The sequence below is a fragment of the Pempheris klunzingeri genome, chromosome 23 (genome assembly GCF_042242105.1).
Source record: "Pempheris klunzingeri isolate RE-2024b chromosome 23, fPemKlu1.hap1, whole genome shotgun sequence".
Lineage (NCBI taxonomy): Eukaryota > Metazoa > Chordata > Actinopteri > Acropomatiformes > Pempheridae > Pempheris > Pempheris klunzingeri.
The window spans coordinates 3,812,067-3,835,771 of record NC_092034.1 but is presented as its reverse complement, the minus strand read 5'-3'; the positions used below and the strand labels follow the sequence as shown (position 1 = coordinate 3,835,771).

The following is a 23,705-nucleotide window of genomic DNA, read 5'->3' as shown; positions in this document are numbered from 1 at the left end:
GCCTGAGCCTTGTGAGGTTCTCCTCCCTTCCTCACACCCACGCTCACACAAGGCCTTCTTTATCAGGGCGGGAGGAGGGGAGCAGCGAGAGATGGAAAAAGAAAAAAGCTCCCACGCTCGCACCAAAAGCACCAACAGCTAGAGTGTGTGTGTGTGTGTGTGTGTGTGTGTGTGTGTGTGTGTGTGTGTTTGCATGTATACAGCCGTCTAGATCCAATGATCCCTGATGTTGCAACTGGGGTGTGTTGTCCTGAAACGGCCTTTTCATCAGAATCATTAAAGGGAGCAAACAAGACAATGCTACCCCAGACGGAGAAGACCTTTCTGGGGGAAGCTGCAGCGCTGCGGCCCCTTAGAAAGGTGGAGACCCCTGGAGAGGAGAGGAGAGGAGAGGAGAGGAGAGGAGAGGGTGAAAGGAAGGAAAGAAAGAGAGGAGAGGAGAGGAGAGGAGAGGAGAAGAGAAGGTGAAAGGAAGGAAAGAAAGGGAGGAGAGGAGAGGAGAAGAGAAGAGAGGGTGAAAGGAAGGAAAGAAAGAGAGGAGAGGAGAGGAGAGGAGAGGAGAAGAGAGGGTGAAAGGAAGGAAAGAAAGGGAGGAGAGGAGAGGAGAGGAGAGGAGAGGAGAAGAGAAGAGAAGAGAGGGTGAAAGGAAGGAAAGAAAGAGAGGAGAGGAAAGGAAAGAGGAGAGAGGAGAGGAGAGAAAAAGAAAGAGGAAAGGAAAGGACATGACTGAGGAGAGGAGAAAATAGGAAAGAAAGAGAGAGAAAAAGGAAAGGAGAGGAGAGAGAAAGAAAGGGAAAGCAATGACAGGAGAGGAGGAAATATAAGGGAAAAGAGTAGGAGGAAAGGAAAGAAATGGAAAATGAGGAGACGAGAGGAGAGGAAACAATAGAAAGGAGATGAGAAGAAAGGACTGAAAAGTAAAGAGGAGGAGAGAAGATGACAGGAAAATATAGAAAGGAAAAGAATCCAACACCCCAGAGATGGACAAATAACCCCCCACCAACTTTTACTGATCAGTGGAAACCTTACACTTGGCCCTGATCAGTCCTCGGTTACCCAATCAGCTGAATCCTGAACGTCCAACATGGAACCACAGAAACATCCTGAGGTTCGGTCACATGGACGAACACCAACATGTGAGTAAACGCTCACTTACTCGTGAATATAAGTCATCTCTCTCAGGTTCACAGTGTGCGTTTTGTTTTAGCCACAGGAGGAATGCCTCTCCTGTGTTTTTACATTCCCCCGATCTGTTTGCCACACACACACACACACACACACACACACTTGTGGCCTCCACACAGTTAAGTGTGTAAACTAGAGTCTTCACAGCACACACACACACACACTCCATACGTTACCCATCCTCACACTGCTTTCCCTCAACACCCGTCACATGTAAAATGACTTAGAAATTCTTACTAAAGCACAGTCTTGTGTCTTTTTTCAGGAGGTTGCACTTTCAGGTCAAGACGTTTTGCAATCGCCTCACTCTCTGTTATAGTATTTTTGAAACATGCAGAGTGATAAATAAATGCATCGTATAATAAAATCATAGTGTTACTGTCGCCTAACCACCTCAAAGGTTAACAGGAAATCAGCAGTGACTATCGGCTATCATAGGTGAGGACGGACAGAAGCAGGACTTCGTCCAACTTGCTCTTAACACCAGTTTTACAGGTTGGACTGTTGAAATGACTTAAAAACTTGTGCCAGGAAAGAGAAAACCACCAGAAAGGATTTGCAGATCAGAAGAATTCCCTTTTCTCTACAGTCTGATCACGGCCGCAGATTTATTCCAGACTTAAACAGTGAGTTTAAATCATATTGACATTCCTGAGAGATTCTTGAGTTTTATTATTGTCTAAAGACACAGAACAAGTCCTGATTAAACCCTTTAATGGGTTTATTTAGACTTCATGTGATGGTCTTAAGAAGATCAATGAGGGGTATTACATTTAGGAAGCACATAAAAACTGACTGTCTCTAATGCCATGCTGTGTCCTCTCCACATGTCTTAAGGACAATTCAAGCATTCCTGCTCTTATATACAAACCTATATGTCTACTCACTCCGCCGACTCACTGGGTTCTCATGTTTGTTTTTAATCCAGAATGTTTTCAGTAATTATTTAAAGTGTGCTGCGGACACTTTCTGGTGGGTCTCCTCACTCGTATATTTTCATTAGCCGCACTCCCAGGACGAGACTAAATATTTTAAATTCATATTAAAAAGCGCCTCCCCGCCCCTCTTCTTGCTTGAAGAGGTGCCAAGAAATGTAGCGATACTTGTTTTTGCTTGGCTGGAACACACACAGACAAAAAAAAAAGAGGTTAAAATACACACAGTCCCTCAAGTCTGACGCCGTATAAATTGAAGACGACACACAAAGGGACAAAATATTGGAAATAAACAGCTCGAAAAGCAGCTAAACATGCAAGACGCATCATATGTGTCATATCTAAGAGGGTAAATTGAGGAACAACAAGATCAAGAAAGGAACATTTAGGGTTCAGTATCATTTCTATTTCTAATTACCACTAAAAGGTTGTTTCTTTGGTTTGTAGCTGCAGGAGTTTGATGTGACTTGCTGTATGAATAGCACCTCTTTCTCTGAGAGAAGAGAGCTGAGTAGTAAGCATAGCCAGTGATAGCTGGATGAAAGGACAAATAAAATATAAGGATCTTCATTATAAAGAAACTCAAAGAAAATAGACGCCCACAGAGTTTGATTGACAGGTGATTTGGGGGAAATCCAGTGCACAAACCCCACTACTTCACACCAAAGATGTTGTTACCACCTTAAGCTCCAGTAAAACCATTCAAATCTTACTTAATCTGTGAAAACAAGCCCCTCATTACGGACTCTGAGGTGTCGGCCACATTAAACCTCCACTTCCCAGAATCCTTAGCGACGGAGCGCAGCAGCGCCACGCCGCTCCGATCGCCTCGACTGTGAGGGAACGCCAACCTGTCGAAACCTCAACCCTGAACAGTCAGCTGCATCTATACATCACAAAACACACACTCCAACTCCCATAATCCACCACAGCAGCTCCCACACTCACAGCTGGGTCTTCTCTAATCCACAATGAGCCTGACACTCAAAGACAGTGACACTTAACCCTACTCACACACTTAATTCACACATACGTAAAAGGGACAATACACACTCTCTGGCACACACACACACACACACACACACACACACAGAGGTTTGTGTATATGTACACACCAAAGGGGAAAAGCCCCTTTAGAGGATGGATTGGTGCTCTTGGGGTTGATATGGGGACGACACAAACACAAATGAAAACAGAGGGTTTTATGAGGACAGCGGAAACACAGAAAACACACATAAACACAAAGCGAGCAGTCCTCTGTTCTGGTTCTGTGAGCAGAAACACATAATCTAGACTAATACACCAAGTACAGAACCAGGAAAACAATATTCAGAGGATTTTTTTAATACACATGCAGGTATGTTTGGATGCAAAAACATGAGCCAAATGTTTTTTTAAGAGATGAATTATGTGAATCAAAGTGTGGCCTACAGATTGGTTTTACTTTCAGTTTAACTGTGACCTCTACAGGGGCTGGACATTAAGCCAAATTTGTAAATTAGTGACATTGTGGATCTAGTTTGAATCCCATATAAATGAACTGAAAGCTAGAAAATCCAACGGCATCTAACCAAAAGTTTAAATACACCTTTAACTATAAAGGAAAGTAAACCAAACATTTCCAGACTCTCAAAGTCTCTATAATCTCATTAAATTTCTATTATTTGTATTTCACAATTGAGACAATATACAGTAATCAATGTATATTATCACTTTATATATTTTATCCTCTGGCTTCTCTCACCAGATAATAATAATCCTGATTAAAATATACAGACAAATATAACAACAGGATTGTTTTATTTCAAATATTTTAAGATTTTTGGAGTGATTTCTTGGATGACATCTCAGACTGTGCTGAAAATTAGGCATTTTTCAAGGAACATGTTAAAACTCAAGTGTATTCCCACCCTTGAAAACACAACGAAAGCATTAAGCAAGACTTCGTATGAGCCCTATAATGAAGTCCAAGAAGAAGAAAATGAAATGTAACAAAATGATTTCTTGTGTCTTTACTCCTCCGTGACAGGAAACTGAATATCTTTTGATTGTGTCTTTTGTCTTTTTCACCTTGTTAAGCCTTTTTTTTTTTTTTTTTAAACCAAACAACTAATCATCAATTGATAACGTGACCTAATCCCTAATCCTGATACTGATTTTAGGTTCATGTAGTCCAGGTGCTCCACATTCACTGTGCATTGCATGCAGGGAAACAGTTTATTTTCATTATCATCTTCTTTTATGGTGTGTGACAGCTGAAATATATACTGGGTACACACACACACACACACACACACACACACACACACTCCGGCTGAGTGTTTCTGGTGGAGTATGGAAGCCATTAGATCCGGTGACCAGCGCCGACAATAGCGAAGGTGAAAAGGTCGGCGGCCTGGTGGGCCCAGAGACGGCCTGGATTGATCCATCAACGTCATTCGTGTGTGAGTGTGTGTGCATGTGTGCATCCCTTTATCTCGCACGCCCAAACGCACACACACTTAAATAAGGGTGAAACATTAACTTCCTAATGTGCACTAAATGACCTCGCCCTCTCCGCTACGCTCTCCCCCCTCTCTCCCCTGCCTCTGCTGTGGTTTCATGACTGGATGCGTTCATGAGGGAGACAGAGGGAGCGCATTGTGTGTATTTTTACTCCTGTCGGATCAAAGCTGCTTCGCCAGCTGTCAAACTCCTTCTCTCCTTATTTTTTCTATCTGGGCTTCTATTCAAGTATTTTTTATGAGCCTAAACCTATCACTCTGGAAAAGTTGAGGCCAATTAGATTAAACCATGCTACATTCCTTCAGGCAAAGGCCTTTGATTGTAGATAAAGAAAATATCTGACATTTAACGATAAAAATGCACCTTGTTGCCAATCCCACTTGCATAATTCCATCTGAGAGCCAATCAGTGCTTTCCCACTCCTTAATAACTAGATGAAACCGCTCATTAGCTGACAATAACCTGCTCAACACCTTCATCCCATCAGTGCTCATCCAAGAGTGACAATTTAACAGCTGTAGACAGATGTGAAGCCACCGCACAGAGATATTAGATTTATGAGCTTACAAACATTCATCTCCAATTAACACCACTGCCACTGAAAACACAACAGAAACCACACACAATTACCTGGAAGGATTCTTTACAACATCCAAGGGCCTGTTGTTTGTTTGCTATAAAGGCAGTAAAACTGTGGACTGTAGAAAGATGAGACGTGGTGTCTCAGCTCCTTCACACTGTACAAAAGTGAAGCCATAATATTGTGGATACGGCGGCTGCCATACTGCGCTAGCGACGCCACCTCGGATCGACGTTTGCACGCTAGGAGGTGGGCTTGGAAGGATAAAAAACACAGCAAACGATGTGGTCGGAAAAAGACTGAAAAATGCAGATAAAAAGACGGGAAAGCCAGAAATCTGAAACCTTTAACTCCACCTCCTCTATCTTTTGATCTACTCTCTATCTTCATCCAACTATTATCCATCTATCAGCCTAGAGCTAAAGGAGCTGAAGACAAACCCCCACCCTCCATTTCAATTTTAATCAAATCACATATGCCACGTTTCTTTATTCTCTTCATTCACCTTTTTATTCTCCTTAATGCACCACCTTCCTGCCTCCTCCTCATATTTCTATCCCTCTGTGTGTCCCACTTCATCCATCTTTCCTACATTTCCTTCTCCCATCTGTCCCCATCACACCCCGGCTATCTCTCCCACTCGTTCATCGGCATTTCCAGTGTTACACAATAACAGTCTGGAATCTTCAATTAAAGCTTTGGATGTCTTATTCTTATATGAAAACCACACTGCTAAACCAGACGCTCTGCTCTTTCATGCGTACTGAGTCTTTCAGGTTTGTTTGAACTTTCTTCCAGGTAAAAACATGGATCGATCGAGATCTTCTTTTGCCCTTTGTGTCAGGGTTTTGTGCTTTTTTTGTGGTCAAAAATGCACTTTCAGATGTTTCCTTTTACGATGAAAAGAACAAACTTCATGTGAAGACACTAAATCCTTATTTCTGGGAGGAGGAACAGTGAATATTGATTATCAGCCGCTTTCATCTGCTTTCAGGAACGCAAGTCCGACCAAAAATCACTCAAACCCAAGAGATGAATAAACATTTTGGGGCAAACTTGTCATAAATCCTACCCGAAAGGAATGCAACACACCCACTGCCCCCACTCCTCCCCGCACCCACAAATTCTGCTTCCCCACTCAGAAGTTCCATTCGTCCCACTTCTAACAAGGAGAGAGCGCGAGGGAGGGTTATGACTCGCGAAATTTCACTTAACGTCCTCTGAGTAACCTGCATCGCCTGTCGAGGATGGAGGAAGGGGAGGGGGAGGGAGAGGGGGTTGGCGAGATGAGAGGATGTTTCCGAGGGCAGACGGGAGGGATGGAGACGACGAGAGAAGATCCAGTAAACAAAGAAAGTTTTGTGTCATTTTAGACCACAAACTGGACTCGACTTGCCAGGGTAGCCACGAGAGTGGACCACATTGCATGGTGGAATGTGTCTGTGTGTGTGTGTGTGTGTGTGTGTGTGTGTGTGTGTGGGGTATACATTCTTTGGTTTGGTGCATGGCTACATTGCAATAAACTGTAAACATACAAACACAAATGCACCGAAAACACACAAGCTATGCCTGGAACAGCCCTTCTTACAGCATAATAGCTCGGAAACTGCTTTTAACGTCAAAGCGTTAAACGTAATAGCCGCAGTGCGGTTGGTGGAAAATGTTATAAAGAGGAACCGAAAACCAGAAACACGGTGGGATCACAAGAACAGGAAAAACTGAGCGTTCAGATGTTCGGCCAGCATCGGACAGAGTGGACTGAAAGTGAATTTTGTTGTACAACACTGCAAGAAATTGTGAAAATGTATGAACTAGAGCTTCGGGCGTCAATAAGACAATAATTTTCTCAATTCATCGTTTAATAGTTTGGTCTATTTGATGTCCAGTAAAGACTTAAACCATGAGACAATTATCAGAACAGAAATCAACTAATCAGCTCTCAAAAAAGACAAGTTTGATTATGTTTATCTTTGTTGATATTATTCATCCTGCTGTTGGGTTGAAAAATGCTTCATTTAACCGTCTGGTGGGGGTTTGCTGCCTTCACTGACCAGCTTTATGGGGGAAAGGCGGAAATGCAGGTCAGAAATAGCAAATCAGCAGAACACAAAACCCAACAGGGGTTTCCAAAAACGGTTCTCCATCGCATCAAGATGCAATTTTAGTGTAATCTGAGAGAAAAAAAAACATGGCTGTGTGTGTGTGTGTGTGTGTGTGTGTGTGTGTGTGTGTGTGTGTGTGTGTTGCCCCCCACTGAGAGGGTAAAGGGGGGGGTCTCTGAAAATGCAGAACATCGGACAAAAACAATAACAACCGCAGCAGTCTCAGGTCAGGACCTCTAAACTCCCAAGACACACACACAAACACAATTCAACTATGACATTCATCTCCCATTTATTAACCATATCCCCCCTTTTTCCAAGACACACACACACACACGTGCACACACTGTAAGAACAATGTTGTGTGTGTTTGAGGGTCACTGTACTGATGTACCTACACAGAAAGAAGCTGTTATTTTAGTGTGTGTGTGTGTGTGTGTGTGTGTGTGAGTGTGTGAGTGAGCCTCCAGACGTAGCCTAAAAGAAACAGCTAAAGGCTCCACAGATCAGAGATAGAGACATTCCAACCCCACCCAGACACACACACACACACACACACACACACACACACACACACACACACACACACTCCTGCCTGTAACTATACTTATTCACAAGTTCTGGTCATCATAGCCATAAACAACACTGACTATCTTTTGGGTTTTCGATGGCTGTTTGGAGGAAATTTGGAGACATTTTAGAGACTGAAAAATAAATTAATTGGAAAAAAATAAATTAAAAATAATCTTTATTTGTAACCCTTCCTCATTCCATCATAGAGCTCAAAAACTTTAAATATTGTTTTTGCTCTAGAAAGAAATAAGACTGCAAAATACAGTTCCTATTGTTATTAATTAATTAGCATATTATTTTCTCCATTAACTGAAATAGTGAAAAATGTCCCACAGCCTAATGTGACTTGATTACAGTGTCTGACCAATGGCCCAAAACCCAAATATTCACATTTCAGAAGCAGGAACCTGTGATTTTTTTTGGGGCATTTTTTGCTTCACAGACAACTTAATGATCACATGATTAGCAAAAATTAAACCAAGTTTTCCTTTTCCATCCTGCTCTTGATGCAAAACTCAATATAATTTGTTGGAAACATGAACACACTCATTCTTTCAGTCTCTCTCATCAATATGCTCTATTGTGGACTAAGCTGCTGCGCAACATATGTTTTCTGTTAGTTAGGACAGTTAGCAAAGCATGTCAGGGCAGAGGACATGGAAACACACACACACACACACACACACACACACACACACACACACAGAGGGAGAGTAGAGACAATAGCATCTCTATCTGATGGCATCTTCATCTATCTGCCCCCTACAGAGCAGATTGCTACTGGAGGCTACCTTTACTGGAATGTAGGGAGTAAAACACACACACACACACACACACACACACACACACAGGGCTGTTTACCAACCCACGACATTTGGTTGCATACCTTCGACCACATGTCAAAACATTCTTTTGTAAAATCCCTGGATTTCTGTTACTGTCAACAGCAGGACGAGAGAGAAAAAGATTATCGTCTCCATCTTTGTTGCCTGTTCTGGCCGAATCAAATTCCACACCACTCGCAGGGTTTTCAAACATACTCTGCTGGAACTCAACCCACAAGAAACGTGGCCTGATTTCCGACTGAAGAAGAAAAAGAAAAATCTCTTACGGCCACTAACGGAAAACAACAAACTCTTAGAAACGTCCTCCATGTCAACATGTAGCGGGTCTGGTCAGGTTTTCACCTCAGATTTTGTCTGAAAGTTGAAAATCCTCGATAAAAACCGATGACGTGCAAATCTTGTTCATGATGACGACACGTTTCGAGACAAATTTGACCTCAGATCAAAGACTTTTGCTGCCAACTAAGCCCACAAACAAGCATTGAAGCAATGAATACATCTGTGGCTGTTCATCATTGATTAATCTGCTGACTTTTGTCTTAATTATTTGGTCTATAAAATGTCCATCTCAGTTTCCCTGAGCTCAAGGTGACGTCCCTAAATGTCTTATTTTGTTCCATCAGCAGTCCAAATCCAAAATATACTCAACATTTCAATGATATTGTGCTGCAGGATTCTTTTGGCATTTCTGCTTGAACTGTAAATCAAAACAATTATTTGATTTTGAACCACATAAAGGATACATGAAATGTATCCTCAAGAAAAACCACCAAAGAAATAACCCGAACACCGAAGAATTTCTCTCCAAAATCCACACCAACAGTGTTTTATATAAGCAGCGGCCCAATACCGAGTTTATCGGTGCACAAAGAGCCCACAGCTTAACACAAATATCATTTTTGGGATCCCAACGCAAAAACAAAAACGACAATATATACAGTTCTGCTCAGTTTAAATTCTCACAAACACCCAAAGTACCAAAGTTACCTCCAGTCGTGGGTCAGCAGTGCTCTGGTGGTTTCAGTGGTTGGACAGCTTGGGGGGTGGGCTGATTGTTGGTGGGTTGGCTGAGACAAAAATGAAGATGGTGATGAAATGCAGTTTAATTTCTACCAGTTTTATGTCTGATGGCGCCTCTGTTTATCTTTAAGATGTATGTAAGACATCTTTTGGTGTTATAATCACTATAAAATCTCATGAAAGCATCACTGCAGACAAACTGTAGGAAATAACAACTCCCCCATCTGCATAATATACACATGACAAACTAAAATAATGAAGACAGCGAAGACTGCACACCAGTGAGACTCTACTTAAGTCCACTCAGACTGACTCTTCTACCTCGCGTAGAGTCTGATGCTCATTCAGATAGCAGACAGGTCTGGTCTGCAGAAGTCTGCTGGGAAACCCACTGACTCCAGACAGTTCACATGAGCAACTGGGATCCATCAAAACAACTGTGCGGGACAAGTGTTAAAAACATTATACGATTAATTGATTCTTAAATGAACAGTGGCCGGTTTGAGCAACTGATTCATCATCGCAAAGTAGCGCAACACTCGTCAGCCAATGGGATTCAACAAGGCATGGCAAACAGTGATCCATGATTTTTTGGATGCCAAAGGGTCCCGTGGGAACGCCGCCTTAAAGTCAGGGACCAAAGTGCAGCCAAAGACTGTTGAGGAGACACAAACTCACAGAACCATGTCGCCAACAGAAACCAGCAGAGAGCTCAGAGCAGATCATAAAACCACATATGAAAATGAGCTGACAGCTCAGCGGCAGCTGCTCTGTCAAACACAACAATGGCAGGACCTCACCACTTAGACTTCACAGCCACATTTAACAAAAGACACAAGAAACAAAAATAAAAACTGTCCGATGGGACACATGGAAATGACAGCTGGTAGATGTTTGAATGATATATGACCCTAAAACATGACTTTATGTCACGGCCAGGCTAATCCACAGATCAACAAGCTCACACATAAAAGCTTGTGTTTGTATTTATGTGTTTTTATTCAAATCATTTGGTTTCAACACTGACATTGTTCACTTTTATGTATCTTTCATGTCAGATGGGTTTTTGGGAAGGGGAAAGGGGGAGCATTTGTGTTTGTCTGCTAACCTAGCATTAGCATATCATTAGCACCCTACATTATTTTGAGAGGTTACAGGTTGTCTGTCCTGTGCTGTAACCTTTATTTATTTTACCTTTATGTTGTCCAAGTAACTTCTTTTGTATTTTTATAGACGCTGTCATGCTAGAATGAATTAATTGTGCTGCTCCTTAATTTTCAATCTACGTGAGCTGACTTCTTAGGTGGGAACTGTTAGCTTGAGACTGCAGTTAGCATTAAAACATTGTTTGGCCATCTCAGTGCTAAAAGTGTATTTATCAAACCAGGATGTACCAGAAACAAAACAGAAAGTCAAGAATGAACCAGAGAGTAACCCTAATAAATGAAAGAGAGGTGAAGCCCAAGCCCTTCCAGTGCACCCCATAGGACCTTTTTTCAGAAATGTAGCTATCAAACACATTATTTGTCAATTCAAAAGATAATTTTGTAAGTCAAGAAAGTTGCAGTTTGTCCTAAAGACAGTAAAGTACCGTTAGTATTGGGTGAAACTCAATCGCATACAATAAACGTCACCAGTGTCGACATGGCTGTCCTCTCTTCCAACCTCTTCCAGAACAAGGGAAAAAGCATTAAGAGGTCTACAAGTCTGCAGGACCCCCTTGCTCGTGAGACTGCATCCTGGATTAGAAACCATGGGAATCGTAGTTTCAACAGCTCTGGGTGGCTTATAGAAAGAGAAAGTTATGATTCGCCACTTTCCAATTAGGTATTTTCACATTCTTTACACTTCGACAGTTTTACAACAAACTGTGACATTCTTGACTTGCGAAATAATCTTTTGAATCGACAAAAATCGTTTGTGTAATACGATGTAACAGGATCAAAAAACTATTTGTCTCTTGCCGTTGACCGCCACACATATTTTTTTCCGATATGAGGTCCTATGGTGGTCTTCACCAACACAACCTCCCCATATGTTTGTGGCTAAGAACCTGCCAACAGGCTGATAGACCGACTCACTAAATGGCTGACTGAGTAGCAAAGCTAATGACTGACTGGCTTACTTATAAAACCTTAAACTCACCGTGTCATCACACAGCTGATCACAAGGCTGCGAAGGAAAACAAGCAATCAAGACAGAATATTATGTGTATGAGCAGTGCGTGAACCCACACGTGCACCATATCTCCTCATGCACACCCCCCCCAGTGGTAATTTGTTATGCTCCTGGTGGAATGTTGACCAAATGGCTTATATCCCTCTGCTGTCTCGGACTCTGGAAGCCACCCTTCCCCCTCTGGCAGCGGACACGCTCTCAAAAAAGGGTCACGAACGCACACTCCTCAAAACATGGACATCCTGAAAGGCACATTTTTATGCGCTCTCTGCCTCATGCATATGTACGTATGTCCACAATAACCTTCTCGAGATTTACTTCAACCACCTTGACATAAATCTGTGAGGAATAGCATTGCCATACAGGGCTGCAAGCATCAAATATTTTCATTAGCTATTGATTGATTTTTGACTTATTATAAATAAAAATGGAGGTATTGTAGGTTCTCATGACTGGGAGGAGTCCCCGGAGGCAGACTCAGGACCCACTGAAGGGATTATATGTCCAATCTGGCCAGGGAATGCCTTAGATTTTAGGTAAACAGAATGGGCTACTTTTCTGGATAAGTGGCAGAAAATGGATCAGCGGGTATATAAAATGTTTTATAACCTTATTGATTATCTGGTTTTTGGACTGTTGGTTGGACAATACTCACTTTAGAAATGATATAATACAGAAGGAAGCAGCAAATCCACACATTTGAGGAGCTGGTACCAGCAAATGTTCGGCTTTTTCACTTGATATATTAATTGATTGATTCTGGAAATCGGCTAGTAGTTTCAGCACCAGGCCGAAATTTGATACTGTGACGCTCCTGTGGCATAAATCTGAGTGTGATTGGCTCACATGAAGGCAACTGAGCAAACTCCACCAGTAGATAATGGCTGAGACATGTGTAAAAAGCTAGTAAGTGGACCTTGAGTCAAGATAATGTTGTCAATTAGACTTTGCATCTGCATAAGTAATACATGAAGTGAACATATATATCAAGAAATACTGTCAAAGTTATTGAGGAAAATGTAAAATGTACATGTAAAAGCTAATGCTTTTAGGTGGCAGCCATATTGGAGGTTTTCAGCTCTTGGGCATCAGTGACTACAAGCACACACACACACACACACACACACACACACACACACACACACACACACACACACACACACACACACACACAAACACACACACACACAAACACACACATTTACTCGTCCCTCTCTCTCGGAAGTGAGAGGATTATGACTGCATTCAGCTGTGGCCCATACAGACACAGTAAACCTCTGTGTGCAGACTGATGGAAACTCTCTGGTCCTCGCTAAACCTAAAACACATTATACATACACACACACACACACACACACACACACACACACACACACACAAACACACACACACATACCTCAACTTTACCTTCCCTCTATGTCCCTGTCGCTCTCCGCTTTCCTTCAAGGACTTGACACTTAATCATTAAACACTTTTCTGCACCACAGTTCCCTGCCTGGCACTCACCGCCTCAGCTAGTTTATTGTATGTGTGTGTGTGTGTGTGTGTGTGTGTGTGTGTTTTAACTAGCCACTGGACACAAAACAGCTATAGAGCGCAGTTTGATTTTTATCTCCTTTAGCAGTCCCAGTCACATTTTCCCAGGGGCTGTGTTACTGTGTGTGACTTAGTGTGTGAGTGTGTGTGTGTGTGTTTCCAGATGACTGAGCCAGGCTTTTCCATTCCCCGCTGTGGTGCTGTGGTGAATGTACAGGCACACACCGGCCAACATTTACACCACCGCCAGTGGACGAGAGACAGTGAAGGAAAGACTGAGAGAGCAGAGGTTGCATGTCAGACGGCCTACTTATGCACTGGACTGAACACACACACACACACACACACACACACACACACACACACACAGACAGACCACCCCCAGCAGAACACACACCAATAATTACTTGCAGTAATTCAAAGACACCCTCCTTATTTCCAGCAGCTCACCGCCCGCAGCGTGAAACTGTGAGAAGAGGCCGGGAGGAAACGTTGGCCGCCATGACTTTATCGCACAAGACGAGGTCACGTCGAAATCTGAAAGTATCCACTAAAGCTCTTACAAAGCCTTCAAACTTCTCCAAAAACAACACCTGGAATTAAAACTAACCTCTTAAAGAGTTTTTGCAGAAATAACAACAGACCGCAGCAGCACACAAGCAGGTCCTTTAAGTTGCTGTAAGCTGCTGCAGAAAGGGTCAGTAACCTGTAAGCTATGGCGCAAACAAGCACGAGAATTACAAGCTTTCTTTTCGGGGATTCCCACATCCACACCGTGCAGGAGAGCACATTTCTGCCCCAAACTCAGCCATCTGAAGTGGGTTTAGTCATCTGTCAGCACTTGGGTATTTTTACCTTCCAGTGAATGAAGTGACAGGGAGATGAACAGAGCCTCTTTTCGCCAGGGATCCCCCCGGGGACCCCCTTTTAGCACCCCTGGGGGGACCTTTTGACCCCAAAGTTGGAGAACCCAACCGCTGCATTACATTATACAGGATTTTTTTTCCTTTTTATTCAGAAAGTGACAGCTGACAAACATCAAGCGGTCCGGATATCAGCTTGAGCTTTGGACAATAACTTATTCTCTGCACATGAGGAGGAGGAAGAAGGAGGATAGAAGTGGAACTTCAAATCCAGCTGAGCAGAAGTCACAACAATACAGCTTTCAACCAATGAACCAGCAGCGAAAACAGACTGAAAAGCACAGGAACAGTCACACAACCCTGCAAATCTGACCACGAATCCTGTTTTGGTGGAGCTGGAGTGCTGCAGCAACCACAACTCTCACAAAATCACACTCACTACAATCAATATAAGTGTGATATTATGCAAATGTGACACAAAATATGAACAGAAACACTTAAAAAGGTCGTGCATGGAGCAGCACAGTGCAGTGCAAACTCACTCCAGGTGCACTGGGGTACTTTAAGAACTTTTATGTCATGCATGCATCAGTGTTGGTAGTTGAGGTCAACTTACTTTGGTGATGATGAGCGGCTCGCCGTGCTCGAGCCCTCCTTTCAGTGTGAACCCCCAAGGCGCGCCCCCGCTCAACTGGACCTGAATGTGGTGGAAAGAGACGAGCTGCTCAACCGTTTCCATCCTCCCTCTCTCTCTCTCCCTCTCTCTCTTTTTTAACCCGACACTTTTATCCGGGTTTTTCTGTTCCGCCTCTCCCTGTCGCTTTGTTGTTAGCCTGGCCCGAACCGTTAGCTGGCTAGCGGCACCGGCGGCGGTCCCTCGGCTTCTCCATCACCGCTGTAACAACAACAGCGAATGGATGGATGGATGGGTGGAAGGAAGGAGTGAGTGGAAGAGGGGGAGGGAGGAAAAGTTTTAGCGAGCGTCAAGCTAGGTTAAGTTATGGCCAATATGGCGGTTTTAACTTCCGGTCAAGGTGTTTTTAACGTTGGCGTTATCTTAATTTAGACTCGTAATCCAATTCGATAACACATTACATGATTCTTCTGATTATTTGGCCACGTACCTTTAGTAAATACCTACTTTTTCTCCAAAAACAGCAGGAATAACGCTTTTATTTTCATATCTAAATCCCTTACTTCCGGTTTCCTCTAGCTAGCTTAACTCCGCAAATAAAGTTTTGGGAAAACTTTAGACCCCGCCCACTATTCGAACGGACAACTGTGATTGACAGAGGGGTCGACCAATAGCAGAGAGGCTCTGACTGAACGTGGCCAATGACAAGCGGCGAGGGGAGGGGCTTATCGTTGCATTAAATCAGGCAGGCTCACGGCGGCAACTACAACCTAATAACAGCAACAGGAGTGAGTGGTCATTCATCTGAAACAGGAAACAGACAGCAGAGGGAAGGAATAAAAGTACTATCCTGTAGGACAATGGCAAGAGTTTTGAAGTACTTTGCATTTTCTACTTTATACTCCACCATATCTGAGCCTAACATTAGTAAAACATGTTTAAAATAAAAGAGACACGAGGGAAATTAAACATAAGCAGAAATATCTTTATTGCACAGTTTTTGTACTATAGGAGCAAACTTTTTTTTTTTTAATAGTTCTAAGACCAGTTGGATGGTTGTTACAGTAGTTGACAAAAATCCTTCAATCCATCAGTTTGTGGGTTTCTGTCTGATAGTCTATGTTGACAACATCTAGAAGCACATCATCTGCAATTTGTGTTTCTGTCACCTCTAAAACCAGAAAACAACAAAAATGATATGAAGTTGAACCAATCACAAAATACATTAAAGGCCCCATATTATGTAAAATGCACTTTTTAATGTCTTTCCAACATAAATGTGTGTCCCCAGTCCTGTGTCCAGAGTCTGATCTTCATTGTGGTCCCTTCCTTCATGAGTCCACATGTCGGCAAGCTGCTCTCCCTCCTGACTGAGTTTCTCCCCTTTCTCTTTAATCTGAGGAGGCTTCTGCTCCTCTTGGCCCAAACTGGAGTTCCTCTCCTGAACACAGAGCTGCAAGTCACCAAGAACCTCCTCCTCTTTACTCACATGTTTTACATACACTACTCACTAAAAGTTAGGGATATTCAGCTTTCAGGTGAAATTTCAGGATGAACCTAAAATGCATTCTAACCTTTCCAGGTGAACTTAATGTGACCTTCTCTAAACCTTTGAATGCACATGTCCAACTGTTCAGTGTCTCAGTACTTTCTGCACCAGTTGCTGTTCTCTAACAAGAAGCTTAACAGCAACATTCACAACAGATTTGATCCATGAATCCACCAATACATTTCCTGCTTCAGTTAGAATTGGTATTTAAACAGTCCTCCTCATCCTGCTGTTCACATTCTGACATCATGAGACCAAGACGACACCTAACAGTTGATCAGCAGCACCTCAACACTGGAGGCTTCAAACAGGAAGTCCTCAGACGGAGGTGTTCACTGAGCTTAGAGGGTCACAGAGTGTCATCAGGAGGTTGGAACAGTGATACAGAGACTGGAAGAGTCACAGAAAGGAGAGGAGTGGACGTCCTTTGGCCACGTCCCAATTTATTGAGACACTGAAAATGTTTTGTTGTGGTATACCTACCACTGTTGGTAGATTTTCTTCAAATAAATTGTTTAAGATGAAGAAATGACCATTGCATGCTTCTACTTAAATGCCCTACTTTCATGATATAATATCACTGTAGCATTCACTTTGTACATTTTCCATATATTTCACCTGAAAGTCGAATATCCCTAACTTTTTGTGAGTAGTGTATATACTTAGTGATATCTCCCACTTGTATTGTTTCTATATTTTTATACTTCCTCTACCATAGCTGTACATATTCTCTCCTCATGTGTACATTTCCCCGTCGTGGGACTAATAAAGGATTATCTTATCTTATCTTATTTTATCTTATCTTATCTTGCTGAGGGAAGTCTGGAGTGACAAAAGGAGCATGATGGTTTAGATTTAAAAAAAAAAAAAAAACTGCAGACATGCAAACAAATCAGAACCAGGATATATTCAAACAATTTGGAGTTTATATAAATGATGTGGTAAAATAATCAAGTTTTACAAAACTTTACTTCAAGTTTCCAAACAACATCCAGCAGTCTGCGCTGAGCTCAACGATATTTTAAAAAATATTAAATATATTGTTAGTCGCTCGTTGACAAACTCTCACCTGAGAACATTGTTGCTTAAATAAAAAGTAAAATACACAGACCACACTATCGTCTCCCAGGTAATTTCACCTGAGCACTGCTGCTGACGCTACTCACGCTTGTGTTGTTTACTTCCGCCAGGTGTCACGCTGTTTAGGTTCCGACCGCGGACGTCGTGCAGGAGCTTTTTTTGTTCCGCTTTCGACTGATATACTGAAATGTATACAAAACGTGTGTTTAATATCAGTAGCCGTGCTACTATCATACATTTTGACCTTATTATATCATCATTTCAGACTTTATTGATCCCCAGGGGTAAATTCACATAGCTGCAATACTAAAGTGATGTACACATGCAGCCATAGTCCAATAACATAGTATACAGTTTTCAGAAATGGGTTAAATTACATTTTAGATGCATAACTTTTACCTGTGACAGAGTATCTGCACTGTGGTATTGCTGTTTTTACTTAAACAAAAAAAAAATAAACAAAAAGTACTTCCTCCAACACTCCCTTCCTGTTTTTTATTATTAAATTATATATTTCACGAGACTGAAGACTAAGAGTTTTAGTGGTCCACCAATAATGTTTGTTCAAAAATGTTCTTCGGATGTCACAGTGAAAGTACAGATATCACAGGAACAACATGTTATGGGAATAACACGTGGATCTCACAAGGAGAACTACACGCTTTGATGGAAATTATGAATATGAGGTTCTGGCACTTGAGTGTTGTCCCTTTTACACACATAAACCTCGTCTCTGGTCGAATTATATCTCTCATTTTTAGGTGAAAGCAAACATCGTCAAAGCCTTCATTCATCCACCGTTGGACACTGAAGCTCTGCAGGCCCGTAGAGTGAACAACTGCAGCATACTACTACAGGCCAACAACAACATTTGCTATCACATCCCACGCATTTCTAGACCCCTACCAGTACCAGTCTCCTCGTTTAACCACCATATTAAGATACATTAAACAAGCAGTTAGAAGCTCTGAAAAAGGAGCCAGACTTACTGCCATTACCTCTCAGCTATAGTAACACAATTTGTTTTAGTCTCATTTGTATTTAATTTTGTATTAATACTTTTCCGAGTTGTAAGAGGTGTAAAGGATTTAAGTTCAGGTTCAGTTTTTGAGTTTAATCACTCACAGTTTTACCAGTGGGACAGTGTCACGATATATAACTTTCACAGACTGCTACATGATCCCACTGAACCAGATCATGGACAACAAGAATAATGTGTTACCGTAATTATGCAGACGACACACAGCTTTACATAACCATAGCACCAGACGGCACATCAGGGATTGGATGTGACAAACAAAGACAAAACTCTTTTAAATCAAGGCTGAGGACCTTCCATTGAACCAAATAGTTAATTCATTACTTGCACTACATTGTAACTTTTATTCTCTTTTCTATTCTGTTCTTTATTGTATTTAAATTAACTTTTTTAACGTATTTCCTTGCACTTACTCACAAAGCTTTGCACTCAGTTGCCTTGTTATTGGCATGAGCCGATACACTTGCTTTGCCTCGGCTAATCAAATCTGAATCCCATCTTCCCATCTACTGTCTCAAAGAAAATGAATATTGTCATAATTTAGATTTTATTTTTTTTTAATAAATGGCCTCCAGGTGAAATCCTCCTCAGATAAGTTGCATTAGTCTTCTACAGAATCTATGAGGTGTGAAGTGGAAATCGAAACAATTGCCACTTACTTTTTTGGTACATTTCTTAATGCAATGAAGTTTCTTAAATGCATTTTCGCCTCAGAAGCCCTTACAGCAGATTGCTGCAACTCCGCTGTAGTTTAAACTTTTCCCACACTCTCTCTGCAGACTGAAATGATCGGGATTGCAGATAATCACTGTTGTGGAATGCCACCACGCTGCAGTGCCACTTAACCGTCTGTGTGTAAGTGAGTGACTGTCTTTGTGTGTGTCCAGAGAAAGAAGAAGTAAATGTGGGAAGACGGAGAGAATCAAAGAGACACGGGAGACAGACGTGAACAAGCCCAGACATCTCGCTTCTCATCCAGACCTCGAGGAGTTTGTTTTGGTCACATCAGACCGGCCTTTTCCTTTGCAATCCATGTTGTCTTCTCAGTTTGGAAGAGGATCAGGGCCACGTGTGAGCTCAGGATTCCAGCTTTAAACTCATCGATCTGACTTTAAAGCAACATATTATAGGAATTTGTCATTGGCCGTTACAGTTCCTGAGAGAAATTCACACAGTTGTAACTTTGTTGAAAAGCAGAAAGAATTATGTTGGTGTCACAGAATCACCAAATATCATGTTACACAAGCCAAAGAACCTTTTCGACTGATGGGGTTTAGCATTTGTAGCCCATATACATTTGAAAAGAATTAAGAGGAATGATGGGTGTCTGTAACAAGCTTGTCAGATATAATAGATTTAGGAACCGCGAACTAAACGCTGCTGTGTTACAACACTGTTTCACGTCTTGAAAACATATGTCTTGGAGTAAATGTGCTCGCTCAGACATTTTTTGGAAAGTGGCAGCACAAGTGACACTAATGCACACAACTCAGAGAAGAAGCACGTCGAGCTAAAGTTACCTGAGACAATATGCTACTGACACCTCTGTGGACTTGTGATTAGAAACCAGTGAGTTGACTTTTGACAAAACAGTCAAACGTACAAAAGGACAAATAAAATCAGCTAATATTACATAGTCCAGTAGCAAGATGGACAGCTTGGCATCTGTCTCACAGCTTTTTACAAAGCTCTTGCCAACAAGTGAGAGCAAATCCGAGATGCAGCTTGATTCCTAACATAATCGTCTAGCCTCTAGTCTCCATCCCTCTGCCAGGACATCTGTATCTTACCGTGTCTTTATCTATGGCCCATAACTTACTACTACTACTAAGAGTACTGAGCTAATGTTAGCTTCTTCTTCTTTTTTTTTTTTTTATTGAGATAGAAAGGAGAGATGGGGGAGAAGGAGGGGATGACATGCAGCAAGGGTCTGGATTCAAACACTGGCTTCTGGGGCACATACTCTATCAGCTGAGCTACCGAGGCAGCCAGAGTTCCTTCAGACACAGTGTCCAGCTGAAGCCGTCCGTGATGCAGTGACGTAAAGTGTTTTTCTGATCGCACTGACTCAGTGAAGGTACTAAGTGCAAGAACAGGCGCAGAGTGGGAACGAATGAGGCACCATTCTGCTTATGACTCAATGCACCATCGAAATGATTTTTAAGATGTTGGATTTAAGGTAAAATACTCACATCATGTTGTTTAAAGTCAGCGGAAATAATTCTGAGAATTACATCAGAAATCTTGTGAATAAAGCTCAAATACAGAACATTAAACCTTTATGTGTGGTTTGCTTTCAAGTGAGATCGAGTTTAAAAGAACTCCTCAAGCATGCGTTTCCTTCACTTCCTTTCATCTCTAGCAGGTCTTATTGTATGTCATTTTTCTCAGCTTCTCCCCACTGAGAACAATTCACTCACCAGAAGCTCTGCGATTGCAAAGCTCTCAGGCTTTAAATTATACAAGAAACAAACAACATATCAAAAGACTGCAATCATTGGCTGTAAATATAGCCAAAGTCTGGGAGTGGTCTGAATACAAAAAGTACACCACAATGCAAACAATAACTCTCACCAAGTACTGCAACAGAGTGGCTTCACAGACGGCCTTGGAGCGTGTCATCTCTTGAATGATTTTGATCACAAGGGTTTTTGTTTGTGGAAGAGAGCACAGGTCTGTGTGTTGCGTCATGTCTTTCTATCACCTGGTGGCACCAAAGTGAGGCTTTAAAAAATAAATATATCTGAAAATTTCATTGCATTGTTTTCATAATTTATATTCTGTGTGTGTTAAATGTTGTTTTACTCACCCGATCTGACATCTCCTTCCACCACTGCTTGTTTGTACAGAATTATTATCTGCAAACTAATAAAAAAGGTCTCTGTAAAGTTAAAAGTAGCAGAAAAGAGTATCAATGACAGGAAAATGTACATCTTTGCTATCGATATTAAAAAAACAAGTTGATTTTCACCTTTAAAAAATACAACAAATCAACAATCAGGTGTTTAATTTACTACACTACTACTTTTTGTGTCTGCAGACTTTTCCTAAATTCATATCTTTAATAGTCGTTTTCTTAAAATTAGTTGTTCGAACACTCACTCACAGCCAGAGATCTGCTTCAGCAGCACTTACACACATCAAACCTTCCAGCTTTATTCCTCTTTATATTCTGAAGTTGTTGTTTTTTCACAGAGGGGTTTGTTCAAAACTAGATGTACGTCTTTGCTGCTGATTTTAAACACACCAAGGTTTGAGTAAAATGGCATTAGTTGAAAGCGGAACGAAAAAGCTCCCGCATGACGTCCACAGTCAGAACTTAAACAGCGTGACACTAACCGGAAGTAAACAACTCAGGCGCTCTTTTTAAACATTTCTCTGAAAACATTCACGCTCAAATAGCGTTAACAAGGCGAACAACCTGGAGGATGACACTTTAGTCTCATTATTTCATTTGTAACTAAACAAGAGAGTTTTTTTGACGAGTTTTTATGGTGGATTTAATGGCGGAAGATTGGGAAATGTCCCTCCACCTCTCTCGCTTCTCATTGGACACATTCAGCCAAAACCTCTCTGCTATTGGTCGACCTCTCTGTCAATCATATAGTGGGCGGGGCCTAAAGTTGTCAACTCAAGAGTGGAGCTGAAATTGAAGGAAGAAAAGGCAAATGTATTAAAATAGCACCTTTCAGACACAAGGCAATTCAAAGAGCTTCACAGGGACATAAAAGCCAATAAAAACAAGGCACAGAAACATTAAATTGCACGTAAAAGATAATAAAAAGCACAAGAAGAGAAGAGAAGATGCATTAAAAGACAATAAAAGCATGTGGATAAATAGTTACACATTAAAAGAAGTTATGTAGCTCTGTTGTTGGATTATATTGATGCATGAAAACAACTGAAATTGACGTTTTAAGTACCCAGTTTATATCTTGAGTTTACTTTGTGTCAGAAGTTTTGCTTCTACATTATAGTACAGCTGCATCTTTGCATTTTTTGCACAGCAAAACAAAGGACACTTTGCTCTACCTGATTCAAATGTAGGTTATTAATTATTGTTGACTGGTTTGGGATAAAAACTTACACTGTGCAACATTAACCTTGAATTAAAGTTATGTAACTTCAGACTTCAGATGCTAAAATGTACAATTTGATTTTCACCTTTCAAAATTACAATAAAGCAACAATCAGGTATTTGCTTTTCTACACTTTGTCTCTTTGTGTCTGCAGATTTTTTGCCAAAATGTTTATCTTTGATTTGTTTTTTTATCACATTCTGATCCATAAATTTCCACCATAGCAGAGCACTTAAACCAAACTTCACAGTTTTATTCCTCTCTATATTCTGAAGGTTTTTACAGAGGGGGTTTGCTCATCTATCACCCATACCCTGATTTATAGACCATTTTATTCCAAAAAACATGGCAAAAGTAGGTCATTTAATGGCTGTTGACAGTATTTTCTGATTTTAAGGAGTGATAAAGAAAAAGATATCCAACATTCCCTCAGTAAAAACCTTTGTCTCTAATATGCCAACAAAATAAAACAGTAATTTTATCCAGTATTCAGATTCCTGTTCTGGAAATGTGTGCAAAGTAGTGCATGTATAATCAGATAAAACATAGACATTAAGTAATTGTCTTACATGTCAGTAATCAACTGGGGATATTTCATGGTGATGTCCATTAGAGATATTTGTTTACCTTAAATAGTTTTTAAAAGAATCCACCAAAGAGTAAGTCAGTGCAAAATAGGTGAAAAATATAAATAAATGTAAATCATTTATCGATTAGGAAGAATATAGTGATGTGTACATAACAAGTATGTGAATCTACATTAAATAATTGGAACAAAATGGCCAATGAATGAATCACAAAATGGTCCAACTTTCCACTTTTACGCGCTTTTACGCACCAATCACGTGGCTCGCTTACGCTACTACTGCCGGCTCACGTACACCCGAGGGGTTAATTGGGGTCACCGTCAATTCCGGGAAGTTGATTGTCATGTTCAAAACGGCCAGAGATCAGGTGAGCCTGTAAATCACGCCCTCAGCCCCGCGGAGGATGGTTGCCGAC

The 23,705-nt window shown here is 41.3% G+C and overlaps 1 protein-coding gene across 1 annotated transcript in view; it reads right to left on the bottom strand.

Moving 5' to 3' along the window:
- The window catches only part of shroom4 (shroom family member 4), a 60,506-nt gene extending 45,445 nt beyond the window's left edge, over nt 1-15,061 (bottom strand). Inside the window, exon 1 of the mRNA XM_070854452.1 lies at nt 14,939-15,061. Coding sequence (XP_070710553.1) covers nt 14,939-15,061 — 123 coding nt within the window. The remainder of the gene's footprint in view (nt 1-14,938) is intronic.
- Nucleotides 15,062-23,705: the final 8,644 nt, after the last annotated feature.